Source organism: Gracilinanus agilis, chromosome 6 (assembly GCF_016433145.1).
Source record: "Gracilinanus agilis isolate LMUSP501 chromosome 6, AgileGrace, whole genome shotgun sequence".
Classification (NCBI taxonomy): Eukaryota; Metazoa; Chordata; class Mammalia; order Didelphimorphia; family Didelphidae; genus Gracilinanus; species Gracilinanus agilis.
The window spans coordinates 63,986,306-64,014,255 of NC_058135.1; the positions used below are offsets into that span (position 1 = coordinate 63,986,306).

The 27,950-nt window shown below is 37.3% G+C and overlaps 1 protein-coding gene across 1 annotated transcript in view; it reads left to right on the top strand.

The window, feature by feature from the left end:
* C6H4orf47 (chromosome 6 C4orf47 homolog) overlaps positions 1 to 25,912 on the top strand; it is a 42,714-nt gene extending 16,802 nt beyond the window's left edge. The window contains exons 3-7 of the mRNA XM_044681348.1: positions 6,395 to 6,532; positions 6,629 to 6,704; positions 12,099 to 12,278; positions 22,233 to 22,399; positions 25,843 to 25,912. Of these exons, the coding sequence (XP_044537283.1) occupies positions 6,395 to 6,532; positions 6,629 to 6,704; positions 12,099 to 12,278; positions 22,233 to 22,399; positions 25,843 to 25,891 (610 nt within the window). The 3' untranslated portion in view covers positions 25,892 to 25,912. The remainder of the gene's footprint in view (positions 1 to 6,394; positions 6,533 to 6,628; positions 6,705 to 12,098; positions 12,279 to 22,232; positions 22,400 to 25,842) is intronic.
* Positions 25,913 to 27,950: the final 2,038 nt, after the last annotated feature.

Consider the following 27,950-nt stretch of genomic DNA (forward strand, 5'->3'; position numbering starts at 1 on the left):
GAAATGGAATGGTTTATCTTTCATATTAGTGAAGTGGAAGAAAATTTTTACCCCACAAATAGAAGAAATTATAGGTGACAAAATAGATTGATTTGTTTCTGTAGAAATAAAGGCCTTTTTCAAAATAGAAAAGAATATAACAAAAAAGAATAAAATAAATTGCAAAAAGTCTTTGCCTTACATATTTCTGATAACAATCTGACATTCAAACCCCTTAAGAATAAGAGTGGACACAAATGATGAAGCATAAGACCCATTCTCCAATGGATAAATCTTTAAAGAGATGCTTCAAGTAGACAGTGCTTGAAAGAAGAAATATAAATTATTAATAACCACCTGAAAATGCTCAAATTCTTCACTAAACTAAGAAAGAGAAAATTAAAAGTAAGACACTTCCTTAAATTTGCAAAGAGGCAAAGGGATGAAATTCAGTATCAGTATGGCTATGGAGAAATAAGTACATTATGAATTTATGTGTACCTTTTGCGAATTAATGTTGCATTTACATAATAAGAGTTATAAAATTGTATTAGAATTATATTCAGTAGACATTGTTGATGGGAAAAAACATTAATTTATACAAAGATATTCATAACGGCTTTATTTTTAAGTACCGAAAAATAACCTGAAATCAATTCATGTATCCAACCACTGGAAAGTGGAGAAATAAATTTTGGCACAGAAATGTAACGAAATATAATTGTATCATGGTAATTAACAAATATAATAATACAAAGAAATATGTAAATATTTTATCTGATAGCAGCAACAATAAAATCTGGAGGAAATGTGCCAAAGAAAAATAGCTCAGAGATACTGAAGCAAATAGCACTTTTTTATACCTGTCAAAGGCAACAGGGACTGCAAACCTAAACAATGGAATTAATAGTTTTATGTATAATCTTTTACAATTCTTGTTTGTATATCTAAATTTTTTGTTAATTATGACTAAGATTAAAGGACATCTTTTTAAAAAATTAGGGAAGTGAATAAGAGCATGTGGAGGGTTCCAAAATATGGCCAAAGAAAATACTTTAATACTTTACAACTTGAGCTTGCATTGAAAAATAAAACAAAAAAGCCCACCAGGGATACTTATTGTAGTCCAATGAAAATCAAAGATTCAGTTCCATTCAGGAACATAAGATGATAGAGTAGAACCTAAACCATCCAGAAATGAGAGAAAAAGATGGCAAGAAAAACAAAAACAAGGAGAAACCAATAAGTTAGATGATGATTATTCTGATTTTATTATTCTGACTGTAGTCAAGGTTATGATCTGATATTCATATCCTTGTACTCCACTGTCTTGGGAGGCCCCATTTGTAATTTGACTTATCTGAAAAGGGTCAGAAATGTCTTTGGGAATGTAGAGTTGTCTGAGTGGCTTGGCGATAGGAGACCAGAGGTCAGGAGAGAGATTAGAGTTGAATAGGCACATATGTGCAGGACACACGTATACACATAGTTATATCTATTTATAAACATACATTTGTGTGTGTGTGAGAGAATTATCTGTATTGAGGACATTGAACCAGAGCGCTAAAAGTTGCTATTGTGAATACTGACCTCTTGTGTTAATTCTTGTCAATGCTCTTTAGTAGATTAGTTGTAAACTTTCTATTTGACTTATTTTTAAGCCTCTGAGAAATCATCAACCTAGACATAGAAATAGCACTACTGTCATTTTTCCTTCTTTGATTCGTACGAAAGTGACACAGTTCATTTTATTTGAGACACCATATGATTCATCCAGCTGAAAAGTACGACAAAAGAGAAGTTGCGCAATATAGAACTGAGTTACAAGTTCACACATTTCTCCTTCCTTACATTGGCTACAGACCCTGAGGATTCCCTGCCTGTAGCCATCCTCTTCTTCCTAGTACTTCTTTACCCCTTGCCTTGGAGGTATACTCTGTCCTTCCTTGCCCCTCTCAGCCCCACTTCTTTGCTTTGTCTTTGATATCCTCCCATTAGATTATACTGGCCTTTCCCAATCCTTGTTGCTCTCTTGTATCTGCCTCTAGCATACGTCCCTCCCTTCTATGGCAGTGATGGGCAACCTTTTGAGCTTGATGTGTCAAAATTTGCCAAAAAAAGAGCATAACTCGGGTGGTGTGGCACTTTGAGAAAAAAAACCATAATTTTGCAATATTTATAGTTTAAATAACAAAAATGTATAACTGTAATATATAACTATATTTACTAAACCAAAATAGGTAAATTAATATAGGTAGAATTGTCATCTATAGTGCACAGAGTGTCTACACTACACTACCGCAAATGTTTTATCCTCAGCATGCGGCCCCGTACTTCTCGGTATGCGGCTGCGTGTCATCGAAAATGGTGATGCTGTCATAGGTTTGCCATCACCATTCTATGGTAACTTTAGCACCTATCTTGGAATCTTCTTCTGTATTCTTCTTCCCTGTTATTCTCCTTTCTTTAATATCCCCATTGATGACCCTTACAACATCCCTTTTTCCCATTGCCGATGACTTTCTCTACTGCAGGCTCTTAACGTCTTGTTTACTATTTATTAACTGTCTTCTCTTGAAAATATGAAAATAGAGGTTCGGAAATAATAAGCGTGAAGACATATTTGCATTTGATGGCATTCTAGTGAATTATCCCAACATGCAAATGCAAAAAGCTTATTTTTGCTATAAAATCATAATTTTATGCACTCAATTTTCGAGGCTATTTAGAATATGGATTTTTGAAGGAGAATAGTGCACAATAAAAGTCGTACCTTATAAAAGAGCAAAAAGCATTAGAAGTTGTTTTTTGGGGGATTTTTTTGACTCTTGAAATACATGGGGTTTTTTTGGCAATGATACTGGCATGGCTTGCCATTTTCTCCATCTAATTTTATAGATGAGGAAACTAAAGCAAACAGGGTTATGTGACTTGTCCAGGGTCACACAGTAAATGTCTGGTGCTGGATTTGAACTCAGGAAGATAAACCCTTGATCCATTATATCAAGAAGGATAACTGAGGAAAGGCCACTGGTTTTGGCAGTTACAAGAATATAGAGAAAACTTTTGAAGGTTGACAGATGAGGTTGCAAGTTAGGCTGCAAAGAGTTAAGAGGGAGATGAAAGGAGGTAAATGCACCAATTCCAAATGCCAAACTCAAGAAGTTTAGTCACAAAAGGGAGAAGAGATACAGGACAATAATTGTTCTAATATAGGTTAATGGGGATGGACGGATCAAGCGAGGCTTATTTGGGCACGGGCATGGATGTAGCAGCCAATAGACAGGGAGCCATTTCTAGAGGAAGTTAAAGCCTGGGTCAGCACTTCTAATTCTGTATCAGCTTTCACTGAAAGAACTAATAAGAACTGCTGCCCACATCTTAAGTCGGTTTTAAAAATAAAATTTGTGAGTTTTCCTTAGAAAAGCTCTCCTTACAAGCTATTCTTCATTTCTGCTGGGCTTTTTCTGTCCCCAAATGCTATAGTATGTTTATTATAAAGATATTTTATTTCACCAATTATGTAATACTAACAAATTTTCACATACATTTTCTGAAGTTATAGGATTCAAAATTTTTTACTACTCTTGGAGTTGGCAAACAATTCAATCTGGGTTATCCATGTATTATCATGTGAATTATTTCCACACTACAGTATTTTAGTAGATAACTTGGGAGCATTGGAAGAGCCTCTTTGTAGATGCCTAAACCACTTGCATTTGGAGAGACTCGATGTCAGGGACCAGGTCTGGCTGCCTCCCTGAAACCTCATGAATTACTCTTTCAGGAAAGCAACCAAATTGGTGATCGGATCATTCTTATGGCAAGAGTGGTAAGTCCTAGGGCTTACCATCATTGATGAAGATGATAATGATGATGATGATGATGATGATGATGATGATGATGATGATGATGATGATTCCTGGCCTGTGAGCATGACGGCAACAAGATTTATACCTGCCTTAGTTGGCCCTCACAGGTGGAGCAAACCCGAGGAGTAGTTCAAGATGGATCTGGAGTCTTTGAACATCATGTAGTTTGGGAGGGGTGAAAGCCAAGATTTCACATCAGTTCCTTTCCTAAATCTAAAGCAGGCTTTTACCTCAACAAGTCTAAGAGAGAAAGGACAAACCTTGTGCTCTTGGAGGAAGAATAGTATCAAACTTGCCTGTAGGTCAAAGTTTCATACAGAGAGGGATGGGGAGAAGGGATGCTCACTGCATCTTTCCAGTAGAAAAGAACATCACCCTTCTTTTTTGCTTTGCTAGCCAGTGCTTCTAGAATCATCTTGCCTTGGCTTTTCCCCTTTCTAGTCAACCTTTATCTTCTGCTTGAACTCTCTTCTTTTCCCTTGATGCCATTTCAGTTGCCTGAATGAAAGTATTATTCCAAAAGCTTTTTTCATGTTCTTTTTTTTGAGGCAATGTTATGATTGAAGGCAGCTGGGTGATGCAGTGGGTAGAACACTGGGCCTGGCGTCAGGAAGTTTAAATCTTTCCTCAAACATTTATTAGTTGTTTGAGTTGGTGCAAGTCACTTTGTGTTTTCACATTGTTTTTATCTGTTTGGCTTATTTTTTTGCCTTTGTTTTTGTCTTTTTTTTTAAATTCAAAGATATTTTATTTTCCCAGTTACATGTAATAACAATTTTCAACATATTCAACAAAATTATAAGACCCAAATTGTCTTCCTCTTTTTCTTCCACCACCCTCCCCCTCAGAAATGGTACTTAATTTTATTTGGGTTATACATGTATTATTGTGTAAAACATACTTCCATATTGGTCATTGTTGTAAGAATATTCATATAAAACAAAAATTCCCCAAATAAAATCATAAATAAGTGAATGTGAAAAATGGTATGTTCTGATCTCCATTCAATTACAGCAGTTCTTTCTCTGGAGGGTGGAGAGCATTCTTTAATATGAGTCCTTCAGAATTGTCCTGGATCACTGGATTTCTGAGAGTAGCTAAGTCTTTCACAGTTTCTTATCGTGCAATATTGTTGCTGATCTGTACAGTGTTCTCCCCATTCTGCTTATTTTGCTCTGTGTCAGTTCATTTGTATCTTTCCAGCTTTTTCTGAAATCATCCTGCTCATTGTTTTGTATATCACAATAGTATTCTATCACTAACATACACCACAACTTGTTTTAGCCATTCCCCAATTGATGGGAATCCCCTCAATTTCCAATTCTTTGCTACCACAAAAAGAGCAGCTATAAATTTTTTTGTACTAGTAGATTCTTTCCCACTTTTTATGATCTCTTTGTTATACAGAGTCAGCAGTGGTATTTCAGGATCAAAGGGCAGGCATTCTTTTATAGCCCTTTGGACATAGTTCCAAATTGCCCTCCAGAATGGTTGGATCAGTTCATAACTCCACCAACAATACATTCACATCCCAATTTTGCCACATCTCCTCCAACATTTATCATTTTCCTTTACTGTTATAGTGGCCAGTCAGATAGTTGTGAGGTAGTACCACAGAGTTCTAATTCTTTCTTTCAAAGACAAAGCATGGTTCTGCAGAAGGTGGTATTCAAAAGTGTCTGTTTTATTAAAGAATGGAAAAGTTTAAAGCTTAAGAACTTAAAAAAAAACAAGAGGGAAAACTAGGATCTGTGTTACAGAGGACCTTCACTATTATGCAAAGGAGTTTAAATCTTTATAGATAGCAGGGAGTAGCTCCTGAAAGACTTTTGGGTAAGAAGAAACTCAAAGAGACTTTGCTTTGCATGACAGTCAGTCTTGCAATGGAGTGAAGGATGGATAAAAGGCAAGAATGTTCATTGGAGTAATCCACTGAGAGTAGTAATAAGGGCCTCTTTTGGGGTAACATTCACATGAAATAAAAGAGAATGGGCAGTGGTAAGGATATTGCTAATACAGATTAGGGTAAAAGTCACAGGGCATTTGAAGTGAGGGAGAAGGAAGAGTCAAAGATGGTACCAAGTTTTCAAGTATGAGAGGACGATGCTGTCACTTGCTGAATACTGTCAGGAAGACAGATACAATTTGTTCAGATGGCTCTTATGTTGAGTGAAAGTACAGGAGAAACTAGCCATTCTAAGGTTGTGTCCCCTTCGTCATGCTAGAAAATAGATTTCAACTCTTTTTCTGATTTTTCTGTGCTATTTTTTTTAAAGACCTTTATGTCAGTGCTATGAATAGGAACTGTAATAACTTCTTAAGGGATCATGAGTGTTTTATCTTTTGTGAAATATTTTAAATAAGCACAGTAAAATCCAGATAATATCCTAGACCTAATTATGTTTCATCTGAAAACCTTCTAAAGGGAAAATTCAAATTAAACACTTCAGGATTATCAAGGGCTTATCACTCTTTTTGAAAGTTAGGAAAGTAACTTTCTTTGCACATATCTCACTTAACGTTCTTGTTTTAATATGTTTAAGATGTGGATTAGGCAGCTACTTTGGAACAATAGGTGGTCCAGTTCCATTCTTCAGTGCCCAATTAAAACCTCAAGATAAATATGTTGCTCCTGGAAAGAATATGTACACAAACCCAGGAAAAAAAGGGACTGGATATGGGTAAGATGCTTAATATTCATCCTTAAGCTTTTGCTGCATACCATGTTAATAAAATTAGAACAACCTCAATTAACATTACTAATTTTTCTTCCGTAGCTATGCAAATATTACCATAGGCAAACAGCCCGTGCATTCCCCTGATATCTACGATACAGCAAAAGTAAATCTTCAGGTAAATTATTTAGGAAATTTCCCCTTCTTCTGGATGTATCTTGTTTAGCTTCTAGTCATTATAGTATTTCTACCCTTGTAAATTATATTTTGCTAGATGCTACTTCGTGTTCATCTGTGTGTGTACCTAGACAGTCATTTGCTGATTTGCATGGATTGATGGGTAAGTTCACAGTTTTGTAAAAAAAACTCAAAAAAACCCTTTTTCATTCTAGCTTGAACTAGAATCTCCAGCCACTAACCAGAATTAGGTAAGAAGATCTGCCTTCCAGTCCTGGCTCTGCCATTTGCTGAAGGGAATTTTCCGGGCCCTTGAGGATGTGCAAATTAAAAGATTTGAACTAGATCATATTTTAGGTCCTTTCTGTCTCTAAAATCCTTTGCCCCTGAGCCTTAGCAACAACCTTTTTCAGTTTTCACTTTTTTCCAGCCTTTCAGAGGATCCAATTTAACTCCAGGCTATCTTTGAAACTTTCTAACTCCACTTCTCCAGCACTGGCCCTGTCCCTCTGGTGTCATGGCCCTCCTCCTCCTTCCTATCCCCTCCTCTCTGTAGTATCTACCAAAGAAGCTCAGGCAGCTGCTAGCAGTACTATGTGTAGGAGTGACATAGGAGTGGGGAGATTGTACTCATGGGAAAAAGAAGTGGAGGAAACGCTTGTTAATTTATTTAATATCTATACATTGGCATATATTATAGTCGTGATAACAGCATAGAGCCTACTGGATTCAGTTTTTAGACTAGAAAGATCCTTTTGGAGAGAGGGCATTTGTTTATACAAAATATTTTTATAAAGTGGGGAAGGAAACACACACTAAACACCTACTCTGTGCTAGGCACTGTACTAGAGGCTTTACATATATTACTTCATTTCATTCCATGAGAACCCAGGGAGGTAGGTGCTATTGTTATCTCTATTTTAGGCTTGAAGAGACTGAGCCACACAGAGGTGAAGTGCTTGCCCAGGGTCACACAGCTAGCAAGTGTCCGTGGTCACATTCAAACTCATGTCCTCCTGACTCCAGGCCCAGTACTCCATCCACTTCATTACCTACTAGCCTCAAAGTGATACTTTTCAAACTGGATTATAATATTATATCCATTAATGTAAAGTTTGAGTAGTGGCTTAATAAATGCTTTTTTTTATTCCTGAATTCCAAGGACTTGTTGTGCTTTAGTCTCCTTATAGCAAGATTTTCTAGTTTTACATTCTGATTTTGCTAAATGGCATACAATAGCAATTCTATTTTGTCTTAGAAAAGAACATCATGGGAGCAATTAATTGGCTCAGAGAACAAGGCCTGTCGGAGGCCAATAAGTGAAACAGAGTCTCAAATAGATAAAAATCTGAGACTCCTCTTTTGACCCCTTTTATGATCCATAACTTTTCTTATTGAAAAACATTATAGCCTTATTGGAAAATTTTAAGTTCCTAGCAAACCAGAAGTTAAGAGGTTAACAGTTTCTCTTTAAGACAGAAATGCAGAAAATTAAGCTCAAAACTGTTCTCAGACAGTCAAGGTCAAAACTGGATAAAAGTTAGACAAGACTCCTCCAGCAGGTGCTTTTCCTCCTGATAAGGTATAAGACTCAGCCTTGGGACTTTTTTCTCATCCAGCATTATCTTCATGAGAAAATTCTTTGTAAAACTATAACTTTATCATGCTTTTATATGACAATCTGTATTTCTGTGCAACTGCGAAGTCCTTTGTGTTTGTGTGTGAATTGGGTTTGGTATACATTATAAAAATAAAATCCTAAACTCATTGCAAGAGAAGCAACAGCAGCAGCAGCTATGAGCTAAGAGAAAGATCTCCCGTGTCCCCTTATTTTCCAAAAAGGCATAAGTGGAAATCATCTGTTCATTTGCCTTTGACTTGCAATTACCACATTCCTTCCAACCCTAACCTAATCAGCACCCATTCTGAAAGCAAGAATCCAATGATCTAGTTAGGTTTGAGTAGGACTCTATTTTCTCCTTATCCCTCATACTCCAGTTATCTCTATACTTTCTTGATCGATTAGCTGGGGAGGATAGGACAAAAATGTTCAGCAGGTAGTGGAAGGCAAAGATGAGAAGTGGTAGTAGGAGAACTGTCTGCTCTCAATGGGGTGATATCACCGGGCACATAAAAACTATGTTGTAAGAGTCCTGAAAGAATAGCCAAATTGATTGTAAAGCTACTGTTTAGTCATCTTTTAAAGACCTTCAAAAATGGCAAAAATAAAAAGGACAACCAATTTTCAAAAAATGGAAGATTTTTAAGTGAGTAGAGGCCATTGAGTTGCTTCAATTCCTGTCAAGATTCTAGAACACGGGGGCAGCCAGGTGGCACGGTAGATGAGATCTAGGCTGGAGACAGGAGGTCCTTGTTCCAATGTGGCCTCAGACACTTCCTAACTGGGTGACCCTGGAAAGTCATTTAACTCCAGTAGCCCAGCCCTTACCAGTCTTCTGACTTAGAAAGGATACTGAGTATCCGTTCTAAGACCAAAGATAAGGATTTTTTAAAAATTCTCAAACAGGGTAGAGATTTTATGTAAGCCTTTAGAAAGGGAAGCAATAATCACTATGAACTTGGATGGTTCATTAATAGCAAGTCATACCAGACTAATCTAATTAACTTTTTTTTTTTACAAATAAGGAGATATGATTGGCATGGATACCTAGATTTCAGTGACACATTTAACAAATTTCATATTATCCCCGTAGACAAGATAGAAAGATATGTCCACCTTCAGGATGGAGATGGCTTCTGAACCAATGGGTCAGCTCCAAAACAGGAGGTTCCTTGTAGAGATTAATAGAAAGATACCAGCCCAGAATGAGAGGGCTAGTGGAGTGCCCCAGGACTATCCATCTTTGTCAGCATTTTTGTCAATGAACCAGATGACGACATACATGACATTGCTATCAACTTTGCTAATGTTTCAGGTCAGGAGGGATAGCATTCAATTGGATGACAACAAAAATTCTTGACAGGCAGAGTGGTGGGTTGAATCTAATTGCGATGAAATTTAAGGGAAAGAAATGTTGATTCTTAGACTTGACTTAAAAAAATGCAATTCAGGAAAGGATACAGAAGGCATGCCTAGGCAGCAGTTCAGCTGAGATTATGGGTGTTTTAGTTGCCTGCAAACCTCAGTTTGAGGCAGAGTAATATGACAGTCAAAAACCTAATGTGATCTGAAGCTGCATTAAGACAGGCAAGCCTCCAGGAGTAAGGAGGTCACAATTCCTTTCAGGTCTGGGAGACACATTTTCAACTAATCAATTAATTATTTTAAAATTTTAATTAATTTAGAATATTTTTCCACAGTTACATGATTCATGTTCTTTCCCTCCTCTCCTCCCTCCCCCCTTCTTGGAGTCAATGAGCAATTCCACTGGTATCCACATGTATCATTGTTCAAAACTTATTTCTATATTATCAAATTTTGTAATAGAGTGATCATTTAAAGTCAACAACCCCAATCACATCCCCATCAAACCATGCGATCAATCATATGTTTTCCTTCTGCATTTCTGCTCCCACAAGTTCTTTCTCTGGATGTGGACAGTGTTCTTTCTCCTACGTCCTTCAGAATTGTCCTGGGTCATTGCATTGCTGCTAGTACAGAAGTCCATTACATTCTATTATGCCCCAGTGTATCAGTCTCTGTGTACAGTGTTCTCCTGGTTCTGTTCCTTTCACTCCACATCAGTTCCTGGAGGTCATTCCAGTTCATAGAGAATTCTTCCAGTTATTCCTTTCAGTACAATAGTATTCCATCACCAACAGATACCACAATTTATTCAGCCATTCCCCAACTGTCACCCCTTCATTTTCCAATTTTTTGCCACCACAAAGAATGTGGCTATAAATATTTTTCTATAGGTCTTTTTCCTTATGATCTCTTTGGTGTACAAACTCAGCAGTGTTATGGCTGGATCAACGGGCAGGCAGTCATTTAAAACCCTTTGGGCATAATTCAAAATTGCCTTCCAGAATGGTTGGATCAATTTACAACTCCACCAGCAATGCATTAGTGTGGGGGACACATTTTAAGAAGTACATTGATATGGCAGCTAGCTGGCTCAGTGGATAGAGTGCCTAGACTGGAGAATGGGGAGGTCCTGGGTTCAAATTTGGCCTCAGATACTTCTAAACTGTGCGATCCTGAGCAAGTCACTTTACCCCAATTGCCCAATATTACTGCTCTTCTGTCTTGGAACTGTTACTCAATGTTGATTTTAAGACAGAAGGTAAGGGTTTTTTTTGTCTGTTTTGTTTTCAAATAAGGTCAATGATATTATGGGAAGGTGTTTAGAGGAAAACAACCAAGGTGGTAAAAAGCTTCAAGTTCCTTCCATGTGAGGATTGGTTGAAAAGAACTGTGAATATTTAACCTGAAGAAGAAAAGATTCAAAGGGATATACGATAGCTGCTTTTAAATATTTGAAGAAATGTCATGTAGAAGAATGATTCAACTTGTTTTCTGCTTTAGACTCAGGAGGACAAAGCTAGGACTAATGCATAGAACTTGCAAAAAAACAAAATTAGGCTTGATATAAGGAGAAGATTCCTTACAACTAGAGCTATCCAAGAGTGGAATGGACTTCCTCTGAAAGTGGTAGATCCCTCTTCTTTGGAGGTCTTCAGGCAAAGACCATCTGTTAGGTATACTGTAGGGACAAATGAAGTAGAAAATAAAAATTCTTTTTAAGTATGTGCTAGGCCAGACAGTTACTGAGCTTCCTTCCAACTCTGAAATGCTGTTAGATTTTGTAACATGGTAGCTCTCTTCAAGAAAAATGGGGGTCAGTTTTATACAAGGAAAAGCAATCACGAGTCTTCAGAGTATAGAAAGAGCTACCCTATAAAATTATTAGTTTAACATTTTGGAGGTTTTTGATCAAAGACTGGATGACCACCTCATTGATCTTTTTGAGAGTACTGATCAGTTACAAATCGAACTTATTGGCCTCTGAAGTCCTTTTAACCATTATAGTCTAGATTGGGCAATTCTCAAACTTTTTATTTTCTTTCTATTCTTAAAAATTACTGAGGACATGCAGTCCCCAAAAGAGCTATTGTTTATGTGTGTTATAGGTATTGGTATTTACTGTATGAGAAATTAAAATATTCTGGTATTATAAGATTATAGTATTTTTATGAAAATAGTTTTGACATTGTGGATCCCCTGAAAAGAAATGTGGGGACCCTATAAGTTCCCTGAATCATACTCTGAGAGCCTCTGGTTTAGAATTACAGGAAGTTAAAAAAACTAAGTAAACTTCTAAAAAAAAAAAGCTTTTCCTGAATCTCGAATCCAAAGGGTTTTCTTCTGATTTTAATAATTTTTGGAAGGAAATTCCAAATGCATAAACTTTTACCACTATTTTATTTCCAGAAAGAAAATGAAGATCACCATCGATTAATTAAAGGAACACCTTTCAAGTTAAATCTCTTTCCAAAAGATTATTTTGACAGTAATCCTTATTTCTTTGACAAAACTTTACCACCAATTAAGAAACCAGAGGCAGTAAAAACAATTACAACACCTTTTAAACCAACTTCTCCTCCTAAAAAGGTAAACTTATAAATAATCCAGTTAAGGAAAAATAAGAAATGAATTAGATAGTGTTGCAGCAGGTAGAATTCAAAAAAGATGGTTGCGGGGTGGGGAGTAAAAGAAATTTAATGTAGTTGAAATAAGTATGATAAAATACTGGGGGGAAGGTTACAAGATTTTCTTTATTTCCAGAAAGGAGTGAAATAAAGAAATATGTCTAAATTGACTTAAATAATACCAGAAAATATTAGATTCTCTTTTTCTGAAGATTTCAGTAAAAGAATAGATGGGATAGACTTGTTTGGCATAGTTATATTCAGCCATACTATTCTATGTTTGTAAAAATAATAATTTTATATGTTGCAGAGAACACCTAAACCCTTCAGTTTTTATTTTTTCTTTCTAGGAGTGACATGAAATCAATCACAAAACAATGAGGTTTTTGCATTCTTTAAAATTCATAGCAGCTCATTAAAACCTATATCTCAGATTCAGCCCATAGCTTCATTAAGTAATTACTATATTTCTAAAAGAAAATTGATTCTTTTTTTAATTTTTTAAACATTTATTAATATTCATTTTTGACATGGTTACATGATTCATGCTCCTACTTTCCCCTTCACCCCCCGCACTCCTCCCCACCCATGCCTGACCCACATTTCCACTGGTTTTAACATGAGTCGTTAATCAAGACCTATTTCCAAATTGTTAATAGTTACATTGGTGTGGTAGTTTCGAGTCCACATCCCCAGTCATGTCCACCCCAACCCATGTGTTCAAGCAGTTGTTTTTCTTATATGTTTCCTCTCCTGCAGTCCTTCCTCTGAATGTGGGTAGCATCTTTACCATAAATCCCTCAGAATTGTCCTGGGTCATTGCATTGCTGCTGGTACAGAAGTCCATTACATTCGATTTTACCACAGTGTATTGGTCTCTGTGTACAATGTTCTTCTGGTTCTGCTCCTTTCACTCTGCATCAGTTCCTGGAGGTCTTTCCAGTTCACCTGGAACTCCTCCAGTTTATTATTCCTTTGAGCACAATAGTATTCCACCACCAGCATATACCACAATTTATTCAGCCATTCCCCAATTGAAGGACATACCCTCATTTTCCAGTTTTTTGCCACCACAAAAAGCACAGCTATAAATATTTTCATACAAGTCTGTTTATCTATGATCTCTTTGGGGTACAAACCCAACAATGGTATGGCTGGATCAAAGGGCAGGCAGTCTTTTATAGCCCTTTGAGCATAGTTCCAAATTGCCAACCAGAATGGTTGGATCAGTTCACAACTCCACCAGCAATGCATTAATGTCCCAATTTTGCCACATCCCCTCCAGCATTCATTACTCTCCCCTTCTTTCATTTTAGCCAATCTGCTAGGTGTGAGATGATACCTCAGAGTTGTTTTGATTTGCATTTCTCTAATTATTAGAGATTTAGAACACTTTCTCATGTGCTTATTGATACTTTTGATTTCTTTGTCCTAAAATTGCCTATTCATGTCTCTTGCCCATTTATCAATTGGGGAATGGCTTGATTTTTTATACAATTGCTTTAACTCCTTGTATATTTGAGTAATTAGGCCCCTGTCAGAGTTTTTTGTTATAAAGATTTTTTCCCAATTTGTTGTTTCCCTTCTGATTTTGACTACATTGTTTTTGTTTTTACAAAAGCTTTTTAGCTTAATATAATCAAAACCATTTAATTTACATTTTGTAATTTTCTCTAACTCTTGCTTGGTTTTAAAGTCTTTCCTTTCTCAGAGATCTGACAAGTATACTATTTTGTGTTCACTTAACTTATTTATAGTTTCCCTCTTTATATTCAAATCATTCACCCATTCTGAATTTATCTTGGTGTAGGGTGTGAGGTGTTGATCTAAACCTAATCTCTCCCATATTGTTTTCCAAATTTCCCAGCAATTTTTGTCAAATAGTGTATTCATGTCCTAAAAGTTGGGCTCTTTAGGTTTATCATACACTGTCTATATTCTTCTTGGTGCTTTTAAGGTTTCTTGTGAAAAAATGAGGCCATAAGTCAGTTTTTTGCCACCACAAAAAGCACAGCTATAAATACTTAAGAAAGAAGCAAGAATACTTAAAAAGTAAAAAAAGGATTTTCCTGTAGTTATCAAGGTGATTTTTGAGTAGCAGAAAGTTAATCTATGTTCCTACGATCTTTCTCCTGAACATTGGAGATCTAGGATTGTTCTTAGGATTGCAGGATTTCAAGCTAGGAAAAGAGGAGACTTTAAAGAATATCTTTTTAACACCCTACTTTAAAGGTGAAAACACTGAGGCCCCATTTAGGAGTGTAATTTGCCCAACATTAGGCAGAGATAGTAAGTAGTAGAACAAGGATTTGGATCCAGAAAGTCTGAAAATCCAGAATCCCATGCTTACATGCCATTGCCTCAAAGGTTAAGATGTTTGAGGCCACTTCTGAAAAGCAATTTGGAACTATGCTTCAAAATATATAGAAATGCTGATGATTTATGTGCATTTATTTTGTATCCTGCAACTTTGCTAAAGTTGTTGATTATTTCTACAAGCTTCTTAGTTGATTCTCTAGGATTTTCTAAGTATACCATCATATCGTCTGCAAAGAGTGATAGCTTAGTCTCCTCCTTGCCTATTTTGATACCTTCAATTTCTTTTTCTTCTCTAATTGCTACTGCTAGTGTTTCTAGTACTATGTTGAATAATAGAGGTGTTTTTGGTCTACCTGGCTTTGGAATCAGTACCATATTTGTGTCATAAAAGGAATTTGGTAGGACTCCTTTGCTTATCATATCAAATAATTTGTATAGTATTGGGATTAGTTGCTCTTTGAATGTCTGATAGAATTCACTTGTGAATCCATCAGGCCCTGGTGATTTTTCTTAGGGAGTTCTTTGATGGCTTGTTCAATTTCTTTTTCTGATATGGGATTATTTAGGTATTCTATTTCTTCTGCTGTTAATCTAGGCAATTTATATTTTTGTAAATATTCATCCGTATCTCCTAAATTGTTATATTTGTTGCCATATAATTGGGTGAAATAGTTTTTAATGATTGCCTTAATTTCCCCTTCATTAGAGGTGAGATCTCCCTTTTCATCTTTGATACTATCAATTTGGTTTTCTTCCTTCCTTTTTTTTATTAGATTGACCAGTACTTTGTCTATTTTATCTGTTTTTTTCAAAGTACCAGCTTCTAGTCTTATTTATTAATTCAATAGTTCTTTTACTTTCGATTTTATTAATTTCTCCCTTAATTTTTAGTATTTCTAATTTAGTTTTCTTCTGGGGATTTTTAATTTGCTCGCTTTCTAGTTTTTTGAGTTGCATGCCCAATTCATTAATCTCTGCCCTCCTTAATTTGTTAATATATGCACTCAAGGATATAAATTTCCCCCTGAGTACTGCCTTGGCTGCATCCCACAGAGTTTGGTAGGATGTCTCATCATTGTCATTCTCTTCAATGAAATTGTTGATTGTTTCTATGATTTCTTCTTTGACTAACTGGTTTTGGAGAATCATATTGTTTAATTTCCAATTGGTTTTTTATTTACCTGTCCAGGTGCCCTTACTAATTATTATTTTTATTGCATTATGATCTGAGTTTACATTTATTATATCTGCTCTTTTGCATTTGTTTGCAATGTTTCTATGCCCTATTACATGGTCAATCTTTGCGAATGTACCATGTGCAGCTGAAAAGAAGATGTATTCCTTTTTGTCCCTATTTATTTTTCTCCACATATCGATTAAATCTAATTTTTCTAGGACTTCATTCACCTCTCTTATCTCTTTCTTATTTATTCTTTGGTTTGATTTATCTAGATCTGAAATAGGAATATTTAGATCTCCCACTATTATGGTTTTACTATCTATTTCCTTCTTGAGCTCTGCCAGTTTCTCCTTTATGAATTTGGATGCTATGCCACTTGGTGCATACATATTGAGCAGTGTTATTTCTTCTTTGTTTATACTGGCTTTAATCAGGATGTAATGACCTTCCCTGTCTTTTTTAATCATATCTATTTTTACTTTGGCTTTGTCAGAAATCACAATTGCCACTCCTGCCTTCTTTTTCTCATTTGACGCCCAAAAGATTTTGCTCAAGCCCTTAACCTTAAACTTTTGTACGTCCACCCGCCTCATATGTGTTTCTTGTAGACAGCATATGGTAGGGTTTTGGTTTCTAATCCACTCTGCTATTTGCTTCCGTTTTATGAGCGAGTTCATCCCATTCACATTCAGAGTTATAATTATCAGTTGTGCATTTGCTGACATTTTCGTATCCTCCCCTATTCCTACCCCTTCTTCTTAAACTATTTCCTTTTAAACCAGTGATTTGCTTTAAACAGGTATCCCTTATCCCCTCCCTTGATTAACTTCCCTTTCTACCCCCTCCCTTATTTTCCCCCCGTCTTTTTGTTTTTAAAGGCCTAATGAATTCCCTCCCCCTTCTTCTTCCCTCCCTTTTTTGACCTCCCCACTCCCCTGCTTCCCTTGGTTTATCCCTTCTGACTATCTCAGTAGAGTTAGATAGAGTTTTTTATCCCAATGGATAATATAGCTACTCTTCCCTCTCTGGGTTGATTACACTGAGAGTAAGGTTTAAATATTACCTCTTAATGCTCTCTTTCTCTCCTTCTTATAATAGTATTTGTCCCCTCCTCTTTCCATGCCCTCTTTGTGTGTAATAGAGTATCCTATTTTTCTTATTCACTCCAGTTTCTCTTGGTGTCCCCTACTATTCACCCCCCTCTTTCCCACTCCCCATGTCATCTTAGACCATTTGGTATTCTGTCCTCTCCCTATGAATTATTCTTCTGATTGCTCTGATAGTGAATATTATAATAGTGAGTAGAGTTCACTACAGAGAATTATACATAGCATTTCTCCACATAGGAATACAGATAATTAGATCTTATTGAAGCCCTTAAAGAGTCAAATTTAAAAAATTATGAGTTTTCTTTCTATCCCCTCTATTTCTTATTTACCTTTTCATGTTTCTCTTGATTTTTGTGGTTGGATAACAAACTTTCCATTTAGCCCTGGTCTTTTCTGTGCAAATACTTGGAAATCTTCAATTTTGCTGAATGCCCATACTTTCCCCTGAAAGTATATAGTCAGTTTTGATGGGTAGTTGATCCGTGGTTGAAGGCCCAGCTCTCTTGCCTTTCTCAATATTGTATTCCAAGCCTTGAGGTCTTTTAGCGTGGAGGCTGCCAGATCCTGTGTGATCCTGATTGGTGCTCCTTGATATTTGAATTGTCTCTTTCTGGCTTCTTGTAAGATTTTTTCTTTTACTTGGAAGCTCTTGAATTTGGCAATTATATTCCTGGGCGTTTTCTTATCTGGATCAAATGTCGCGGGTGTTCTATGGATCCTTTCAATGTCTATATTGCCCTCTTGTTGTAGGACTTCAGGGCAATTTTGCTGAATAATTTCTTTAAGTATGGAGTCCAAGTTTCTATTAATTTCTGCCTTTTCTGGAAGACCAATGATTCTCAAGTTGTCTCTTCTAGACCGGTTTTCTTGATCTGTCACTTTCTCATTGAGATATTTCATATTTCCTTCTATTTTATCAGTCTTTTTGACTTTGTTTTATTTGTTCTTGCTGTCTTGAGAGATCATTAGCTTCTAATTGCTCAATTCTAGCCTTTAGGGACTGGTTTTCGGTTATAATCTTTTGGTTTTCCTTTTCAATCTGGTCATTTCTGGTCTTCAGTTGATGTGCGTGCCTCACTTTCCAATTGTGAAATTCTGCCTTTTATACTGTTATTTTCTTACCAGATCTCTTCCATCTTTTTCATCATCTCAGATTTGAACTCTTCAATAGCTTGTGACCAGTTTTCATTATTTTGGGAAGGTTTGGATATGATTTCTTGTTTGTTCTCCTCTGTTGTCTGGATTTTCTCTGTGTAAAAGTTGTCGAGTGTTCCAGAGTTCTTCTTGATAATCTTTCTCTTCTGGGGTTCCCGATTTTGGCTTGCCATTGTGGTTAACCCAGTGCCTTCTCAGCTTTATCCTTACACTCAGGGTCTGTCTAGGCTCCCGAGGTCTCAGATCCCGTTGTTCTCGGGGTCGAGCCTCCTGGTTGTCCCTGGTCTGCCCCTCTGCCTGAGGCTCCTTCAACAGTCTCAGGGCACTGCTTCCACTGCCATGCTCCCACTGCATGCTCCCATCTGCATAGGGTCCCCACTCGCGGTCCAAGCCTGCGCTCGAGATCCTTGTCCATGCCTAGGGCACTGCCTTCACCCGTGCAGATGCTCAGGAAAGTCCGTGCGCATTCTTTAGCCTCTTGGGGTCCTAAGTCTTGCTGCTCTCAGGAACAAACCCTGGAGCTGCCAGTGACTTAATGGGTGCCCCAAACCTGCTTTCACTCTTGTTCGCTGGCCTCTGAGTTGTACGTGGTATGGGGGTGGGGGAGGGGCTTCTTCCTCTCGTGTTTTAGTGAGAGCTGTTTCACCCCTTTATAGCGTGGAAATGCCCCGATTCCACGTACCTTCAATGCTGCGCCCTGTTGTGGGGTCCCTTTATTCATCTGGATTCGTTTTTATGTCCCCTTGAGGAGTCCTGTATGCTTCAGTTAGGAGAGATCAAACAGTGCTGCTCCTTACTCTGCCGCCATCTTCAAGAAAATTGATTCTTAATTGGACCAAATATTTTTTCTTTTTTTTTAAACCCTTCTGTTTTAGAATCAATACTGTATTTTGGTTCCAAAGCATTAGAGTGGTAAGGGCTAGGTAGAGGGGGGTTAAGTGACTTGCCCAAGGTCACAGCTGGGAAGTTTCTGAGGTCACATATGAACCCAAGACTTCCCATCTTTAGGCCTGGCTCTCAATCCATTTAGATTGCTGACCCCTTCCTCCCCACTAGACCAAATATTTCTGCAGCAAAAGAATCACATCAATTTCATGATCAGACAAAGGGCACTTTATTAGTCAGTAGGACTGAATCATCTCTAAGAGATTGAGCTAAATGATCTCCAATGTTCCTTCTTGCTCTAATTCTAGGCTCTTGAGATGTTATAGAATTTCCTTAGTGATTTTACATATGATGAAGCCAGTGCATCCAATCTGTTGTTCCAGTTATTTCCCCTGTATCCATAATTATTATTATACCAATTAAATCCATTGTTATTATTGTTGTTTCTCTACCCATATGATCTCTTTTTGTATCTACAATCACTTGCAAAGTGTCCAATCCAGCCACAAACATAACAAGATTGTTGCCTCTGATTCCTCGTGTCAAATCAAATCAAATGAGTAAGGGACTCAGCCAGTTATTTGTGTGGGTGTCCGCTTAGATTTGTCTCCTTTACCTCATACTTCTGCTCTCTCCCTTCTTTCCTCTTGGTGGCATTCACCGACCCTGAATCCTTGCAGACACACTGTGTGATCTGTAAGCTGTCCTTTGTGGCACCTTTTCTTCCTGTGGCCTTTTAGAGAAGCACTTCATACTCTGGCCCTAGCTTTCACCCTTGGGCCAAATCCTCAGGCCCTTTCTTAGTCTTTCTGAAACCAACCCTTACCAAGCTGTCAAATGACTGACCACGGCTCCGTGTATTCGTGGGGAGAGTCAGCAGGCCTGGAAGCCAAGGCCATCCAGCTTCAAGTCCTGCCCCAGACACCTCCTGCCAGTGTCTCTTAACTGGGCAAGTCCTTTAACTTCCGAGCTCTGGGCTGCTCTCTAACACTACAGACTGTAGGAGCAGGCGCCAGTCTGCTTTGAGAGAGGCAGTTTCCTCACCAAGAAATCTCCAGGACCCAGGAAATCACAGGTCCAGTCCCCCTAGTCCTATCCTTATTTACAGCTGAATCATAGCTAGCATGACATTCTCACTGCTTTTAAACCAGGAGAAAAAAGGAAGTCATTCCTAAATGGAAGCATGGCTCATGGGTTCTTAGACAGGCAAATCAAGGAATTGGCTGAATTGGTTTTATTTTGTATCCAAAGGTGAAAAGATACTTGGTCACTTTGCATTACAGTACCCATGATAAACATTTGTAAAAAGATTGCCATGAAAATAATTGTGCTAGTGTCTGCAGTGGAAAATGGGGAAATAGATACATTCTGAGAAGAACTCAAAAAGATTTTCCATTTTAAATCCATATACTTCATTGCAAAGGTGGGCCAAGGGGCAGATGGTGACAAATATATTGCAAAATATTGTTAAGAAATGAGAAATCAAAAGCTAATACACTTGCGAATACTTAAAAAAGAGTCAGAAAAGCAAGGAAAAATGCATCTCAAAATGAAATTGGTTACGTTCTGACAGGAGACTATTGGCAAACAATGTAGGGATTATTTCTAAATCAAAATCAAATTAGAAGAAAAATCAAAAAAAGATGGCATCTGCAGGCCTTGCCTATATAAACAAGCTGTTGATACTCTTAAATTGAGAGATGAATTTTAAAAAAGTAAACATTAACAAAAATAGACTCTGTGTTTCCTTAGGAAGCTTAACTGATATTAGTTGTCATGACAAGGATATGAAAGGAGTTTACAAACTACCTTAGGCAGTATATATTTGTTTTCTGTGCCAAGTGGAATGGTATAGTTGGCAAGGACAGCATTGATTTAAAATCATTCAAGATTACTTAAAAGAGAGAGCAATAGAGAACACTTGGTTCAACAAATCTTTCATATAGGTATAAGCCAAATCAGAAAGAATGTGCTTATTAAAGTTGTTTGCTACCATCCTGGACAATAAAGTTTTCAGATGGAAGATGGTATGTTCCTCAAGATGCTGCTATTTGTAGATCAGAGATCACTCAGGCTCATAGCTTTAGAGCTGATAGAGGTCAGCTTGTCCAACTCCTGCATTTTATTTCATTTTTAATAACCTTTTCTGTCTTAGTAACAACTCTCAGAGAAAAGGGCAAAGGGGTTGTGTAACCTGCCCAGGTACAAAGTGTCTGAGGCCAGATTTGAACCTAGTCCTCCTGACTCCACGTGTGGCACACTATCTGCTGAACTACCTTGTTGCCCCCAAACTCCTTCATTTTAAAGATGAGAAATCCAAGGCTGAGGGAGGTTAGGTGTCTTGCTCAAGTCATAGCAATGGTAAGTGGCAAAGACAGCATTTGAACTACGATTCTTTGACTGTGAATCTTAGCATTTTTCCACTGGGACATTGCAGAGCTTCCCAAATTAGATAAGAGAATTCAGCCCAACTCTATATACACACAAGAATAACATGCTTCATTTCATTTGGGAAATTACAAAGTGCTCTTCATGACTTCAGGCTGTGAAATAAGGATGTTTTTTTTTCCTTTTCTTTCCCTTTTCTTTTTTCTTTTCTCTTTAACATTAGTCTTCCTGTGATACCATTTTAGCTGTTAGCCATGAAATACCACAGCCTTGAAGAATTAAAGTTGTTGTGAGTCACAAGGTGGTGGAAAAGCCCATGGTAGGTTTTGAGTACACTTCCGCTTATTACCAAGAAAGATATAAAGAGCACCGTTAGTGAGACACGTGACCAAAAAAGCAGGGAGCCCAGTCACCTAGTGAGAGAGAAGGACAACAGATGGCAAAATAGATGAGGAAGCATTTACAAAGGGCTTCACACTAGGCTGGCACAGAGTAGGCGCTTCACAAATGTTCTGGCCCATCCCATGGGCTACACTTGTATTCAGGCAACATGGAGAGGTCTAGAGGAAGGGATCTAACATTGGATGCTGTGGAGGATTGAGGGGGAGATGTGGATCATTAATGGTTTCCAGCCTCTGTCCTTGGAAAGTACTCACATCGGTGAGATCACAGAGCCATTGAACTGCCAAAGAAGTATTTGAATAATGGAGCCCTGATGCCTTGATCAAAAGAAATGAGTGGATTGTCAGACTGGTGATACAGTGAATGTCTGTGGTGAGGCATCTTAACTCTATTCAAGTGCCCTGTACGTATAAGGACAATTGCATTCAGAGCATTTGTAAAATATAAGAGTTTTTATATTTAAAACTTTTATTCACAGCCAGGTGGTATGAAAGCAGGAACATTTGACCCTTTCCCAACATATACCAATGACCAGTATGGGAGAAAACTTGATAGAGATGTCACTAAACAAGACAGGATTTTCCATCCAAGCAGTGGACCAAAAAGCCGACCAGTTTCAAGTATAATGTCTGCTAATGTCAAAAAGTAAGTATAGCTGTTTATTTTTGCTTTGGTTTCTTTTGGTCTAGACCTGTGATTCCACTGCCAGAATTCTGGCTGAGGAAATTTACTCTCCCGAGGAGATCATCTCCTGCTCAGCAACTTTTCATTTAGATAGTTTAGGGCCCAGAGAGTCATACAAACAGTATGAATCAGAGGTGGGACTTGAATCCAGTGCTTTCTGACTCCTAGATTAGCTCTCTATCAGTTATACGCCGGCTACCTCTCTTAAGTTCAGCCTTTTTACTCATAGTCACTTTTATAACTTCCTTGGTCTGTAGTTGAATTGGTTTGGGTAGGCCCACCAATGCAGATTGCAGCCTTCTTAAAACTCAGTAGAGTTTCCAGAATATGCTTAGCTAAACCATTCACCTCTGCGTTGTCCCCCTGGTTATGTAGGGGCTCCTTCAAACTTAGCTAGACCGATCCTTAGACAGTAGGTCAGTACTCGGGTGTTAGGAAAACCTTTCCATGCCATAGCTTTCTTCAACTTATGGTCCCCTCCATACTATGATGAAGCACAGAAATTTTAGCTGTAGTCCACCCTAAATAGTTTTTATGATTTTCTCAGGATGTTTGTGTTGTATAATCTCTTAAGATAACTTTCCCTCTCAGGTAGAGAAGACTAGTTGCTAGATCTTTGCCCCTTTAGGATCCCCATTCTTGCACCCCATCTCTACAAAAATTATACTTGTTCAATGTCTTTGAATCTTTGATTGGATGAGATCAAGTTTACTATTAAGCAATTCTTCATGATTCCGGGGCAAAGTAAAACTTCTTTGTTATTACTAGTTAAAAGCTTTCTATATTCAGAGTATATTTTTATGTGGTTGCATTGTGCTTTGTTCCAAGAAATTGTCAGTCTTGGCTAAGTGACCATGTGCGTGTGATATCTATGTTAGCAACAGTCATGAAAAGTCCCAAATTGTGTTTTCTTTCTGAATCTCTGCAGTAATTTTCCATGAAAACATAGCATTAGAGATGCTGTTTATCTCTTCATGGTTAGAATTTTGAAAAATAAACTTACTGTGTAAAACAGTAAATAAAGCAAAGAGGTGGGTTCTTAGGTGTTCCAAATCTAAATGAGATTCTGAAAGCTTTCTGAACTGGGGGAGTTATGCCTCTGGAAGTAACGTTATTTATCTCCTTCCCTCTTTCTACCTGTTTTATACACTCACAGGAATGAAAGCTGAGAGAGCCCTTAGAGATCATCTAGTCCAATGTTCTGATTTTATAGATGAGGAAAATAGAGGCCCAAGGAGTTAGAGACTTCCCCAAGGTCACAAAAGTCCCATGACTCCAATTTCAATTCTCTTTCCACAACAACACAAAAATAGCCCTTCTACTATAAGGGACCCAAACTCCATCCTCATGCTCCTGTCTCAGTTATAATAAATGCATTACATTTGGTCATAGGCTCATGTGTCATCTAGTCCAATCCAATCAATTCACAGCAGAAGAAATAAAGGGCCAGAAAGGGAGAGGACTAACCAGGGGTCTCACAGATCGTAACTTGGCAGAACTGGGATTTGAAACTGTGTTCTCTGACCACAAATGTCCTGCGGTCTCATTCTGCCGGGTGCTGAAGACAGTGTTATGGGTCTTGCTTTTAAGTTGTCTAGAACTCTCGAAGTTGGTATCAAAAAATCAAGTTAATGTAATAAAAACAATGCTTTCTTTCATATAAAGAGATAGCAAAATAAGATACACATTTGAATTATTTGAGCAATCCTTGCTCTCTTGAATGGTCTTTATTGTCATCAGACTGCCTAAAAATGGGTTCATTAGAGATACTGGTCACATCTTTTTGTGGTTGCATTATTGAAAACCAGCAATCAGCTTGGAAGACTCCGCACATCAATATAGGTCCAAGGGCATCACTTGGGCAATATATAGCCTGTGACCATTAACCTAACCATTCATTCCAAAGGAGTTCCACATTCTCTGACATTGTTTTTGTTCTTACTGTGCCTTAGCCAACCAATTAGATAATTGTATCCTTCCGAAGGTGAACTTTCAGAGAGAAATGCTATTCTGGATCTTCTTTCAGCCTATAAGGAGAAATTCTCTGCCAAAATAGCAATAATGTCATTTTGGGAGGAAGTAGCAATGCCATTTTTAGAGTGTGTGATGGGTCAGAGAAACAATAGGCTGAATGGGGGCAAGTACTGGACTTGGAAGTGAGGAGAGATCTGAATTCAAATTTTGTCCAACATACTTTAGCCCAGTGGCCATAAGCAAATCAGTTAGTCTCTCTGCATTCTGGGTTCTTTATCAAAAGAGGATTAATAAGGGGGCAGCTGGGTAGCTCAGTGGATTGAGAGCCAGGCCTAGAGACATAGGTCCAGGGTTCAAATCTGGCCTCAGGTACTTCCCAGCTGTGTGACCCTGGGCAAGTCACTTGACCCCCATTTCCTAGCCCTTACCACTCTTCTGCCTTGGAGCCAATACACAGTATTGACTCCAAGATGGAAGGTAAGGGTTTAAAATAATAATAATAATAGGATTAATAATCTATAGAAGAGAGACTCAATAAGGAAGTAAAGAATCCGGGAATTTCACCTAGTAGTTCTTTGATAGGTGATAACTGGCAAATCACTTGGTCTCTCCTAGCCCAAATTTTCTCCTCCACTATAAGGAACAGGCAGTTAAATTGATGATAATTTTCTAAAGCAAAGCAAAGTAAAACAGAACAAAACAACATCAGTTCTCTTTTTTGTGGTGGTTCTTTAATCTTGAGAACAATATGAAGACATACTGACTATATATTGTTAGTATGGGAGGAAAAAGTTGCTGTCTGCTCTCTGGAAAGTAAAGAATTTATATTCTCTTTTCATAAGCAGTCATATCAAATAAAAAGCTGTTCATACATGCTATTTATTACAAATATGCCTACAAAGCATAATCCCATAAGTTATGCACTGCAAATGAGGTTTTTCTTATTTTAAAAATGAACAAGTGGAGACTCAGGAAAGTTAAATAGTTTGCCTTTTGTTACTTTTTAAGGAGCAGCCCAAAACTTGAACCCAGGTTTCCCAGATCTTTCTGCTCATTCTGTTACATCTTACTGTCATAATTTTCAACCCACTGAATTCTATTTGATTTCAAGATTTTATGAACATTTTGCCAACCTAGAATATATTTTCAAAACCTTTTAGATAAGTAAACCCCAAAACAATAGCATTAGAATTTGTGATCTAAAATTTGCATCCTTATAGCCTGAAATACTTACACTTTTTTCTAATTAATTGGCTTTACATAGTGAAGATAAAAGATAGCTTTTAATTTTGTGGAATAAATTTGACATTGAAAATGCAGGAAACTTGAAAGAGATTAAAAATGTGAAAATATTTTTTCAAGTAAAAAAGTATATGCTGATAGAATCTCCAAGTAGTAAAAAACTAAATGCCTCTTTTCCCCAATTTTAGGACATTAAATTCAAAGAATTACCTGACTACATCAGTACAATCCTACTAGCACCTGAAAGAAGAAACTTCCTCTGATCATCCACATGACCGTAATTCATTTTTTAATAAAACAAAATTACAGAATGTTTGTGGAAGTAGCAATTCAAATATAGAAGATGTATTTTCACCTTTTATTATTTTAATAAATTAAAGGCAATCTTTGATAATTAAAAATCGGTATAAATGATTCTACGTGGTTATGATGATTTGTGTTATTTATTTCTCACTCAGCCACATTTATAAATTTTGAAGTTATTCAGAATTTCCAAGCTTTTACTCCAAGTTGAGAACTTAGTAGATTAGGAAATTAAAAACCTTTTATGTTTTGCTCTATTCTCCCCAAAATATTCAAAAATAGAATTTTAAAAGCCTTCTTGAATGATTAAAGTTTACAAAGAGGAAATGTTTGATGATTTCTGGTGTTTCCACTCTGTTTTATAGTTCCATGAATTTAGGTATTTATTTTTTGCATTTGTATAAATTTCTTGAATTATCTACATGTCTTCCTCCATAAAAGTTATACTTCCATGTGTCTCTGTGGCATGGAGGTATGTAGGATAAAAATGAACACAAGTGCCCCCCTCAAACTGTGTGAGATAAAAATGAACATAAGTGTCCCACTCAATTAAATAAACAAAACCTGGAGTCAGAAGGTAGGCGTAAAAAAAGGCAGTTGTTTATTCCTTTCAATGATGAGCCAAGAGGCAACACAGAGGCAACATATAGGCCCCTGAAGCAAGACCCTCCCCACACTGAGCCTTCACTTACAATCTAAAATACATGTGCTTCTAACCAGATTCAGGTGAGGTAAGGGGAGAAACTGAACTGCTTTATTGCCCTTGAATCAGGGGCCTTCTGTCTTTTATCAATCTCTTTCCCAGGCTTGTTCCAGAGTCTTTAGTCAACAAAAGGTAATGAACTAGAATCCTATATCCCTTTCTCAAATGCGGGGTATAAACTGGGTGGGTTTTGCCTTGAGAATATGGGAGGGAGGGTGTAAGCTGAATGCTCATTCCGAGAAAAGCGTACTAAATCCTATCTCACTCAGAGGTAACCCTGGGTTCACAAAAGCTAGATGACTAGAACAATATTGACTCTACCATGCCATGTTGGAAAGATATTGAACAGAACTATAGCTATATTCTGTGCCTGATGGCTCAAATACCAAACTACCAAGGGATGGAGGGCTCATCACCAATCTGTTGGTCATTAGGTGAAGAATCCATTGGCTATCATAACCTATGAAAAAAAGGAAAATGCAAAATAGACAAAGTAGCTCTTAGTCATAATTTATTCTGCCTGAGACATTCATCCTTATCCCACCTACTTTAAATGATGTAGGAACTAGGCTCAGGTAATTTGAATAGCCTCTTTTTTTTTTTTTTTTTTTTTTTTTTTTTTTACCCAGAGAGACTTGCAGGTTCTAAAGAGACAGTCTGAGGAAAAGCTGGAAGCTCTGCTGAATCCCTAGACTAAGGGTCTTCCAGCTTTTTTTTTTTTTTATCATGTTTCCTTATCAATAAAATGCTTTTTCATTAGAATCTTGGAGATAAAAGTAACATCTTACTCTGCTCTGTTGAGTATATCCTTCTCCCCTTAGTCTGAATGTTACAAAAAGAAGTCCCTGGGAGCAGAAAAAACTATCCTTTAGTCGGCCCCACAAAGATTTACAGGTCTATTGTTCTGACTTCTTGGTCATTGTAAGCTCTTCTAAGAACAAAAGGGTTTGGATTTTTGCTTAGGGGAAAAGGGATAAAGACAAAGACAACCTATATTTTATTTGGTTTCTCTGAAAGGAAAATGTCCTTCAGGTTGGAAAGGACAAGTCAGAAATGGCTGATCAGAGCTGAAATGGAAAATAATTAGGGATATATTAATATAGTATTTTATTGCTCTTTATGGGGAAGATATGGTTAGATAGTAGTTCATCTGAAAAAAGATCTTGGAGTTTTAGGGAAATAAACTCAATATCTAAGTGAAAAAAAATAATAACATGACTTTAACCCTTATTAAGAGAGTGTTCAGGATTCCCTGGGTTGAGTGTTTTAGTCACATAACATTTGTGTGGT